This window comes from Herpailurus yagouaroundi, unplaced genomic scaffold, assembly GCF_014898765.1.
Source record: "Herpailurus yagouaroundi ecotype Mexico unplaced genomic scaffold, PumYag 28, whole genome shotgun sequence".
NCBI classification, from domain to species: Eukaryota; Metazoa; Chordata; class Mammalia; order Carnivora; family Felidae; genus Herpailurus; species Herpailurus yagouaroundi.
Genome location: NW_024412376.1, coordinates 28,198,640 through 28,210,886, shown reverse-complemented (window position 1 = coordinate 28,210,886; position 12,247 = coordinate 28,198,640). Strand labels below are relative to the sequence as shown.

The 12,247-nt window shown below is 33.4% G+C and overlaps 1 protein-coding gene across 6 annotated transcripts in view; it reads right to left on the bottom strand.

Moving 5' to 3' along the window:
- FSTL5 (follistatin like 5) overlaps nucleotides 1–12,247 on the bottom strand; it is a 795,291-nt gene that overhangs the window by 658,569 nt on the left and 124,475 nt on the right. For 4 of the 6 annotated variants that reach the window (XM_040471352.1, XM_040471359.1, XM_040471338.1 and 1 more), the window contains one exon: nucleotides 5,768–5,801. In XM_040471352.1, the coding sequence (XP_040327286.1) occupies nucleotides 5,768–5,801 (34 nt within the window). The remainder of the gene's footprint in view (nucleotides 1–5,767; nucleotides 5,802–12,247) is intronic. The other 2 variants (XM_040471347.1, XM_040471368.1) reach the window with 1 other exon arrangement.

The following is a 12,247-nucleotide window of genomic DNA, read 5'->3' as shown; positions in this document are numbered from 1 at the left end:
GAGAGAGAAAGCCCAAGCAGGGGAGGGGCAGAGAGAAAGGGAGAGGGAGAGAATCCCAAGTAGGCCCTATGCTGTCAACACGGAGTGTGATATGGGGTTTGAATCCACAAACCTGAACCGAAACCAAGAGTCAGACACTTAACCAACTGAGCCACCCAAGCACCCCCAAACACACACCTTAAATTTCATTAGGTATGGTCTTAACATAACACTGTCTTTATTGTTCACTACATGTACAAATGTGTGTATCTAGGGAGAACAATTGTGCAGCTTACATTTCTCTCATAGTCAAATATCTATGACATAATACTTGCCATATAGAACCTATGGAGATTTATGGAGTTTCAAGAGATAAGTGTTTTTAATAATAGCATTGTCCAACATTTTTATAGAAGTATAAGCCTTAGATTTCCATACATATAAAATGACTATTGATATCATGGAGTATGTTATGTTAATATTAACTAGAAAAAATGAACTACTTCTGGAGGGTTAAGTCACTTGTCAAAGATCACAAATATTTATTGAACAAGCTGGCACAATTCTTTCCTCTGTCCCTTAGAACATTACTATGCCACATGTATCACTATCAAATTTTTCTTAAAGTTACAAAGCCCTGAGCAGTATTTATACAAATTAGCAATAGGGGAATATTTGTAACACCATACCATTAAAGAAAAATAATACATAAATAATAAAAATCATGTATCAAATCCATGAAAATGTAAAAAAGCATCACTAATAACAGCATGCTAAATGTGTTTAATGTATAATTGGTACTGGTTAAATAAAATGCGACCCATTTAAAAATAGAACAAAATGATAATAGTTTTCTGAATTATTTACTTTAGATGTGCTTTCTCCAAGTGCTGTCATGTTGGAATCCTAAATCTTACCTAGTAATGTGTTTGAGGATTAAAACGAGATCATACCTGTAAAAAGCTCAATCCAATCTCTGACAAATATTAGATATTTAAGAAAAGATAGATTTTAGGGCGCCTGGGTGGCACAGTTGGTTAAGTGTCTGACTTAGACTCGGGTCATGACCTCACAGTCTCTGAGTCTGAGCCCCACATTGGGCTCTGTGCTGATAGCTCAGAGCCTGGAGCCTGCTTCAGATTGTGTCTACCTCTTGCTCTCTGCTCCTCCCCCACTAGCATTCTCTGTCTCGCTCTCTCTCAAAAATAAATAAACATTAAAATTTTTTTTAATGAAGAAATAGATGCCATGTAAGTGACTCTTAAGGAACCAACTTTAGTCCTCAGTGTCCCCTAACATATAACTAGCAATGAAAGTGGAATATACTTTATTTTGATCACTTCTGAATGAGAAGAGCTAAAAGTTTCCACTTGAAAAGAGAGGAAGGAAAAATGCATGGTAAAAGAATTGAATCTTTTCATGTGCCTGTTGGCCATCTGGATGTCTTCTTTAGAGAAGTGTCTATTCATGTTTTCTGCCCATTTCTTCACTGGATTATTTGTTTCTTGGGTGTGGAGTTTGGTGAGTTCTTTATAGATTTTGGATACTAGCCCTTTGTTTGATATGTCATTTGTAAATATCTTTTCCCATTCCACTGGTTGCCTTTTAGTTTTGTTGACTGTTTCCTTTGCAGTGCAGAAGCTTTTTATCTTCATGAGGTCCCAATAGTTCATTTTTGCTTTTAATTCCCTTGCCTTTGGAGATGTGTAAAGTAAGAAATTGCTGAGGCTGAGGTCAGAGAGTTTTTTTCCTGCTTTTCCTCTAGGGTTTTGATGGCACATGAAAAGATGCTCAACGTCGCTCCTCATCAGGGAAATACAAATCAGACCGCACTCAGATACCACCTCATGTTAGTCAGGGTGGCTAAAATGAACAAATCAGGAGACTATAGATGCTGGTGAGGATGTGCACTGTTGGTGGGAATGCAACTGCTCTGGAAAACAGTATGGAGGTTCCTCAAAAATTAAAAATAGATCTACCCTATGACCCAGCAATAGCACTGCTAGGAATTGACCCAAGGGATACAGGAGTGCTGGTGCAGAGGGGCACTTGTACCCCAATGTTTATAGCACCACCTTCAACAATAGCCAAATTATGGAAAGGGCCTAAAGGTCCATCAACTGATGAATGGATAAAGAAATTGTGGTTTATATACACAGTGGAATAATACATGGCAATGAGAAAGAAGGAAATATGGCCTTTTTGTAGCAACGTGGATGGAACTGGAGAGTGTTATGCTAAGTGAAATAAGTCATACAGAGAAGGACAAATACCATATGTTTTCACTCTTATGTGGATCCTGAGAAACTCAACAGAAGACCATGGGGGATGGGAAGGAAAAAAAAAGAGGTTAGAGAGGGAGGGAGCCAAACCATAAGAGACTCTTAAAAACTGAGAACAAACTGAGGGTTGATGGGGGGTGGGAGGGAGGAAAGGGTGGGTGATGGGTATTGAGGAGGGCACCTGTTGGGCTCAGCACTGGGTGTTGTATGGAAACCAATTTGACAATAAATTTCATATTAAAAAATAAAAAAAAAGAACTGAATCTTTTTGGTGAATGGAAAAACATACTTTTAATAACAGAAGATCAAGCACATACTCAGGAACATACTACAGCATAACCATATGTAAACTTTCCATAGTGATATTGTTCTTCTGATTGTAGTAAGTATTTTAAATTAGTTTTGGAAAATTCAAAGCTCAATTAAGTTGACAGAAGTTTTATGCTTTTTGTAAAGGAAGGATCATTTAATTTTTTGTCACAAACAGTTACTGTTTTATCACTGAGAAGTCTAGAGAGAGGCTCTTAAATATAAATGAATAAGCAAATCACAAATTAAAATACTCCCCTGAGAAATATTGGCAGAGGACAACTGACTTATGCTCCTTGTATTGTAATGAACTATTCTTCAAAGAAAATTATTTCCTAACAATATTTATCAATTTCCTAACGATTTTTTTAAGTTTATTTATTTTGAGAGACAGAGACAGCACAAATGGGGAAAGGGGAGAGAGAGAGAATCAAAGCAAGCTTCGCACTGTCAGCACAGAGCCCAATGTGGGGCTTGGTCTCACCAACCATGAAATCATGACCTGGGCCAAAATCAAGAGTGGACATTTAACTGACTGAGCCACCCAGGCACCCCTCAAATTCTTAATGAATTTTAAACACATAATATATCCTATCCTAATGTATTTGTAATGTCACTGAAGAGCAGTGTGAAATATGGCTTCCCAAAGAGTTGATCATTCTTTTACACCTGTTAATACGATGATCCTGCTATCCTTGTCAATGGAACGTTAAGAAAGGATATCTTACATAATTGTAAACCTCAAAATTGTGTACTAACTAGAGCTTAAGCTCCAATTCATTTGACAACATAGGCAATCTAAATGTGGAAATCAATTGAGAATCCAATGGTATACTATTGAACCCAAATTCATTTTGTCAATTGAATTCCATATAAATATAATTTTAGAATATGTACATATTGGATTCTATGGTATTTCAAAATAATATTAGAATAAGAGCATGTGTATCAAATAATTAATCAGGGTTAGAGTTGCAAGTTTCCAAACATTTCAATATATATTTCCATGTACACAGAGGAAAGACTGATTGATTTTCACTGGACTGCTTTGTGAATTTATGTGATTTCAGGTCACTGGTATAATGAGGATGGAATTATTGTCATAAGCAAGAATAAGTACAGAATGCAGAAAATTAAAAGGTTAAAGACTTCCCCTGCATATATTCTTGACTATATAATAAACATGTCCTAATGAATAAGTATACCAATTAGTCAGGAAGTCTAGGGAATTAAATGTTACAATTGATTACTAACGTCAAGAGAACATAACTCACATTTCAATAGTTACCAAAATATGTACAATATTTGATTTTTAGAATTTTTCTCATCTATCAATATGTAAACTATTTGTTTTATTCAATTCTTTTTTTCTTAATATTAAACTTTAAAGACATTTTCATGCCATTTGTAATTTCCAGTAAAAAAAAAAAAAACATTTCAAGATGATTCCCATAAATAGTCAAGAAAAATATTGAGTTCTAAGTAGAGTTAGGCAACAGGTCCCAACAAAACAGTATGTCAATGGTTTACTTACAACTCAGTAGCCTACAAGCCATAATGTGAGAGTTCTGAACCATGTGTCAGCCAATAACAGTTAAATAAGTGGCAAACATCATCTTGAAATTTTATTACATTATAAAAGAAAACATGTTACTAGGCACTAGTTGAAAAAATATAATTTCTACTACTTCAGATGATAGGATTTATATATCCCAAGACAATAAGGTATCAAGAAGAAAGCTATACTAAACTTATTTCAACTATAACAGAATTATAAATATGATTTAAGTTTAACTTGAAACACTGGGACCCTTCACGAGAAGGAAGATGTGTACTCAATATGCTTAAAATGCACATATCATTTAAATGCACATCATACAGCACATCTTGGAATAGAAATTCCCCTTTGTAACACAAAAGTATGAAACTTTGAGTTAATATGAGTGCTTTGAGGATAAATAAGTGTAATAATTTCACATATAAAATAACAAGACATACTTCAGTTTGCTGAAAAAGAACACAAATAGTTTGGGAATCCCTGGAAGGGCCGTCTTCCATAATTCATTTGAATAAAACATACCTAGCAAAATAAAAAAAAGTATACCTTTTCATATTCTTCAGGAATGCAGACACACACAGATGACCAAACACGGAAAACAAATTGAGTAATTCAATTGCTTGCAGGGAAGTGTGCAGAGAATATTCTATTTGCATTTATTAGTAAGCAGGGTTGATATTGTCAAATTAGAGACCCTCAGAAAAATAATTTCCCCTTCATCATTTCAGAAGTACATGTATACTTGGTAACTTCACAGTTTTTGGTTTTGTTTTTGGTTTTTGGTTTTGATGTTAGTTTTGGTTTTGTAGAACTCCAAGAAAAAGTAAAATATAAACAAACCTATCTTCCTATGCAAAACGGGTAGAAGGAAACAGGAAAACAGTACTTCAGCCCATAGTCAGGCTTGTGACTAAACGCCTACTGGAAAGGGATTGGTGAGTGAGGATGTCCAAATTGTGCAATAAGAAAGACCAGCACCTGAATGGAGAGGCTGGAAGAATTAACCCAGGAAAAATCAGTAATATTCATTATTACGATCTGCATACACAACCGAATGGAAACCTTTTGCTGAAGAACTACAATCTACCTAGAGTAATTGATTATCTCAACAAGTAAACAAACATCAAAACATAAGAGTGTCATTGTGGGGAAAAGAGTTTCCCTATGTCTAACTAGAGTTGACCACACCATACTAAAAGCTACCGCCAACTTTTAATATATAAATATGTTCTTGCTTTTTTCGTAGAAAATAAAATAAGATAGCAGTGATTTAATAGTAGATCTTCCATGAGACATATTTTGTAAAGTTTATCTGGTGAATCATAGATGTAACAGAACACCAGCTCTTCTGGACAGTGTCTGATGGAGGAACTCCAGGAGAACAATTCAGAGAACTAACAGAAAATTAGGTTGAAGTTCCCAACAGCACAGTATGAAAAAAAAGGAAACCTCAACAGAGGATCCCCAGTGACCTTGTAGAATTTCCACAGGGCTCACAATGCCCTTAAAACCACATTGAAGATTTTGAATTCTTATTGTTTCCTCATTTTTAACTATGTTTCCAAAGCTGCATGATTTTTTTTTCTTCTATACTCACGTGAATTTATGAAACTATGATCTTAAAACCGCCATTTCTTACCTTTGATTCTTGAACTTTCTTGACTCTTCTCCTGCTGGAATTAAAACAGAAATAGGTCAAAATCTGTGAGTATGTGATCAACAGCATGATACAGCATATCATCGTAACTAAAGACTTGTCCAGGCATTTTGTTGTACATATACCCTAGAGTCATTGTAACACAATTCTCACCTTAAAAGCCACTTATGTCAAATCTTTTATCAGAGCAGTAATCATTCTTAGTGTCCATATATTTCTTTAAGAAACTAATACATTGTATTAATATGGATTTATAAAAAAATAAATGGTAATGAATAATAAATAATCATGACTCTCAAATGCCTCAGGGCATTTTCATTTAATTTCAACAGATATTGAATGATATCTTCAGAATTTTCTTTTAATGTCTCCACATTAATCACAAATTGGTGGTGAGGAAAAATGTTTAAGGGCAAACAGTGGACAATTCAGTAAAAAAACACAAAAGACATTTCAACTGTCTTTTCTTCAGTTTAACTTAGAATTGGTCCCTGCCTCACTTCTCTAAGGCTAAAGTTGACAACAATTCTATTATTTATTCAAAGGCTGCTTCAGTCAGACCTGTCTTTCAATTTGACATACTCCTTATTAGTTACCAGGCAACCCCAAAAGAATTAGCTTGCTTTCAAGTTTTTAAGTAGAAATTGTGCCCTCTATAACTTCTCAATTAATATTCAAGCACAGTTTACTCTGTCTAAAAGTTTCAGGGCCTCACACTAAAAATAATTTTGAAATAAATTTCTAATAAAAATTATAGATAGATATAGATATAGTTATAGATATAGATATAGATACACATACTTCAGAAATGTATCAATGCCAATAAATTTTGGTAAAATTTATGAAAATAATGAAAAATATTAAGAATTTATTTTGTGGCAGGCAGGCATTAATCCCAGAGTCAGATTTGAGAACAAAAATGCATATTGACAAATGTATTTTTATGGAATATCCTTATCCAATGTATGATTCTATTAGACTTTAATACTTTATGTGATATTTCTCTTTGCCTAATTTATCCAGGCTTTGTTTTTGAATTCTGTACTGTTTTTGCTAATTGATTTTTTCTACTTCAGGTTTATTTTTAATTTAGAATATCTGTTGTTCATTTAAACTAAAATTTAAATTTTAATTACTTGATTTAAAAATACATTATTCTTTCATAATATAAGATAAGCAAGCGTAAATTCTCCAAAGAGGTATTTGTTAATGAAAAATAATCTCTCTGTCCTCTCTCCTCCTTTTATTCCATTGATTCTTTCATTCATTGAATCATTCGTTCTTTGAATAAATATGTATAGATTGCTTTCATGTGCCAGACACTGCTTTAGGTGATAAGTCTACAAAGGATGAACAAAACAGAAACAAAGCAAAATGAAACAAACAAATAAAACAAACAAACAAAAAAGTCCTTAAAGTAACATACTGCTTAAATGTTAATAAGTTCTATTTTGAAAAAAAGATATATCATAGAAGGTAGTTTTAGAATAAGTGACTGCAATTTTACCTAGGTCTACAATGATAAAATGTCTTTTTTATGTTTCAAGTTTTATTTAAATTTTAGTTAACACATAGTGTAATATTAGTTTCGGGAGTAGAATTTAGTGATTCATCACTTACACCCTGTAAGTGCCCTCCTTAATGCCCACCACTCATTTAAACCATCCCCATACCCACCTCCTTTCCATCAACCCTCAGTTTGTTCTCTATGGTTAAGATTCTCTTACAGTTTGCCTCCCTCTCTCCTTTTTTTTTTCTTTTCCTCTATGTCCAGCTGTTTTCTTTCTGAAATTCCACATATGAGTGAAATCATTTGGTAATTGCCTTCCTCTGATTGACTTATTTTGCTTAGTATAATAACTCTAGCTCCATTCACATCATTATAAATGGCAAGAGTCACTCAGGAAAACAGTATGGCAATTCCTCAAAAAGTTAAAGATAGAACTACTCTATGACAGCAATTACACTACCAGATATTTGCCCAAAGGATACAAAATACTGATTTGAAGAGACACATGCTTATAGCAGCATTAACAATAATAGCCAAATTATGGAAGAGCCAAAATGCCCATCAACTGATAAAATGACTTTTGAACAAAATTTTGAGTGAGATGAGAAGATATTATTCCAAGCATTTATCTGGGGAAAATATATTCTAGGGGAGAAAAACAACTGTACATTTCCTGGGGTACAGAAATTCTTGGCATTGTCAAAGCTACCAAGGAGACCAGTGTGACTAAACTAGACTGAGTAAGGGGAATTTAGTAGAAAATACAATAAGGGAGCTAATAGGGGTCAGTTAGATTAGCACCTGGGGCACTTGTTAGATCTTTGGCTCTTACACTGAGATAGTTGAGAAAACAATCAGAAGTTTCTTCACAGAGGAGTAACATTATCTTAATTGCATTTAAGTAGAATCATTCTGGCTACTAAAATAAGTTAAACAGGGCAAGGACAAAATTAGACGGACCAGGTGGAAGAGTATCACAGTAATCCAGATGGGAAGTGATAATGGCATAAAACAGTGTGATAACAGTGGAGTTGAAATATCAGTTATAACTGTCAAGATTTCCTGACAGAATAAATTTGGAGTGTGAGATATAGAATAGATGAGGGTGATTTCAAGGATCTGAGTCATGAGAAGGATTTCTATCCCTTCTTCACTTGATTTCTGATACTGTCTCACTCTGTGAATTTTTCTCTTGTCTGACCACCCCTTTTGCATCTCCTTTACTGATTCCTCCTCATCCCCTCAATTTCTAAATACTAGGTTTGGAGATACTGAACCCTTACATTTTCCCATACACATCTCACTTCTTTGGTGATGTTATCTGTTCTTATGGCCTTAACCACCATCCTTTTCCTAACGACTCTCAAATTTATATCTCTAGCCAATTCTCTGCATTGAACTTCAGCCTCATACATGTATTTTTGACATCTCTACTTGGATGTCTAATAACAGCCCACTTATCACGTCCAAAACTGAACTTCTGATTTTTCCTTACTTCTTTGGCCATCTTTCTCATCTCCATCTTCCTCCTCTCTCCATTCTTCTAGTTGCTCAAAGTAATCCTTATCTACTTTATCTCTTAAGAGATGAAGATCCTGAATTTTTCATGGATTTGATATTTGAACATGCTGACTTTTATTTTACTTTAAATATAACTCTGAGGACACAAAGTAGGCAGATGGTTAAAATGTCTGGAACTCATAAGAGATATGTCAACAAGACATATAAATTTAGAAACCACCATCCTATGTATAAATCATCAGTACTGCATCTGGAGAACGTATAGTATAGTTGAATGATCTAGAATTGAGTACTGGAAACAATATAAGAAAAATATAAAGTTTAATTAAACAACAAAAGAGAATAGAAGAATAGACAAATTATAGGAGGAAAAAACAAAAACACAAAAAGGTGGAATGATGGACTCTCAGGGAATATCTTATACAGGGGTAAATTTTCAATAGTATAGACTTCTTCTGACAGACCAAGTATGATTATGTCTAAGGCAATGCCCATTAGAAAAAGTGACATAGATGTAACCATTGACTTCAAAGGAAGCAATGTATAATGGAATGGAAGAAACTTGCAAGGAAAGAAAGACCCGGGTGGTTTGTGGCTAGAGAGTAAAGTGAAATCTGTGCAGGTATTGTGTTTGTTTTTGTTCATCTCTTTGTTTCATGTTTAGTTTTATATTATCTATATCAGTGAGAATTGAGAATGTGTAAATGAGGGGGGTACATAGTAGAAATGGAAAGGATTATGATAAAAGGGAGAGATGGTATGACTGATTTTATAAGGTTATTGAATGTGCCTCAGAACTTGAGTGGAGACGTTTAGATAGGAGGAGAACCAGTTTCTCCAATATAACAGGTGGGCACAGAGAGGTGCAGGCATAGATGCAAGAGGTTTATAGGTTTGATATGATTAATTTAAAATTTTTAATCTGTGAGGATTTATTTTCTTTATCCATTAGAAGGGCAGTTGGCTGAGTGATGAAGTAGGCTGATTTGTCAGTAATTTGAGGAGATAAAGAAGATTTTTAAATGCACTGCTTTTTGTGAGACTAGGTGTGTAGGACAGCTTGGTACTGTAAAAATCCTAATTGGGTTTTGCCATCATAAGTTTGCATAATACTGATATTAGCCTTATTTTGACTATAGTCAAACAGGCTTAATACTCACTGATATTATATCTTATTGTATTTGTTTCTGAAAACCTAATTTTCTATTTACAGAATTGTACATATTATAAATTATCAAAGAAAATAACCTTAAATACTCTATAAACTGGAAATGTTTAAGAAGCATGTATCTAAAGAAAAAATATAGAAATTAATTTAATGGACTGAGACTAATAAACCTGTAAAGTAAGAATCAAATAAGGATAAACTACTTAATTCACTGCAAGACTTGATCTAGAACCATCTCAGTTGAGACTTAATGAACATTATTTAGGATTTTCAAAGTAGTAACTGTCCAAGTTGTTTCTATGACTAAAATGTTGCTTTATTCACCTGACAATATACTTCCCAGAATTTTATTTCATATGCCATTACTTCATGTTTTAAATGTTAATTTTTTAATGGGGAAATATTAAGGAGAAAAATGTGATTATTTAATTATGTGATAACTCTTAAAAGATCAGAAAGATTTGTTATCCTGGACTCATGATACACTTGAAAAACATTCTTACATTAGTAAAACTTAGTCTCATCTGCAATGGTAGAATGCCAATCCCTTGGCATAACTCAATTTTAATATTCTTTCAAAAGACTTTCTGATAAATTGATCTTGTCTTAAAATAAGAAATATATTTTGGCAACATATCAAAATTAAATAATAGCAAACCATTTGTGTTTTACTTTGTACTACACTGTTTCTTGGAAGAATCCCAAAGTGCTATATTAATTATATAAATAGACTCCATGAAATCCAGCTTAATGGTAGAAATGAGTAAATAGATCCTTGAAGACAGTATGATAAAGATTGGCAAAGACAATCTGGGTAATAGTATGGATTCAGAAAGAACACATGATTGTATAATATCTTAAATATAAAAAGATACAACATAATAAATAGAACTAGCTAAGCCAGTATAAAATTAAGTCCAGTTGGGGTACACAATAATTTTGAAAATGAGATGTTGTGATTCTAAAGTATCTAAGCAAACAAGACTATGGCCATATAACACTAATGTACAGGTTACTAGTTCCATTTAAGGGCAGAATCATATCTTCAATCTATAAGATATTATTAAGAATATTTCTTATCTAGTATTTGGATTTATAGAATGTCATTTACTAACATCTCATGATTCCTATAACATAAAAAACTGATGTCTCTTCATCAGGCACTAAAAGTAAATGTTTGGCCACAATATCTTCATAGTTTACCTGGTTCCTTCTTTCTTACTGAGAAGTCCATGCTCTCTAGAAAGAGAAGACACCATCTAAATGCTAAGTGAATCATTTCCATCATAACAACATTGTTATAAACATTAGACAGTGAATTGTCCTCTCACTGCATAATATAAAGCTTAAATCACTTAAAAAAAAAAAAAAAACATGACACATTGGGCTTTGAACTAACAGCACGGAGACTACTTGGAATTCTATGACTCCCCCTCTCTCTGCCTCTCCCTAGCTCCAGCATGCATGTGCTCTCTCTCTCTCTGTCAAAATAATTAAGCATTAAAAAAAAATACATGAACCTCATTCAAGTAATACCCATGATACTCTTATTTTCAATTTGCATATGCATATTGTAGATTAATGAGACTAATGAAGTGCTTTTTGGTCATCCACAGGCTTTCCTTCACAAAGAGGGATATAAGAATGAAGCAAGTACAGGTTCAATAGACTTGGTCCCTTAAAGAGGTATACTTAGTCTTTCTTTTGAATATACAGAAAAATAATGTCTATACTACATGAAGGAAGTAAGGAACATCAAGTACGTAAAATGCAGCATTTTCCCCTTGCAATAGTGAGAAAGAAAGGATCTCTAGGCTGCTACTGTTTTTCCTGAGAAAACTATAGACTTTCTGAGAGACTACAGACTTTCTTTAATTCATGGTGGGAAAATGGTCTTTTTGTCTTTATTTGTTTTTCATTGCCTAAAGTGTATAATAAAGAACACTCAAACTGTGTTTAGGTTAATCACATACTGAAAAAAAAAAAAAACGCAAAATAAACAAACAAAAAAGAAACCACTTGTGTCATGAGATTTAAGAAAAGTCAAATGTACTGAATAGTTTTACTGGCATATTTAATCAAGTCCATAATGAACCTTAAAACTTAAATATTAACAAAAGAAACAAATAAATCTCAAGTACCCAGAAGTGATATGACCTGGTTAAAGTAATCTTGCTCTCAATACATATGATCCACACTTGTTATTGAAGCAAATAGATTGTCATCATTCACCAAAGCTGAATCATTATATATATATATATAT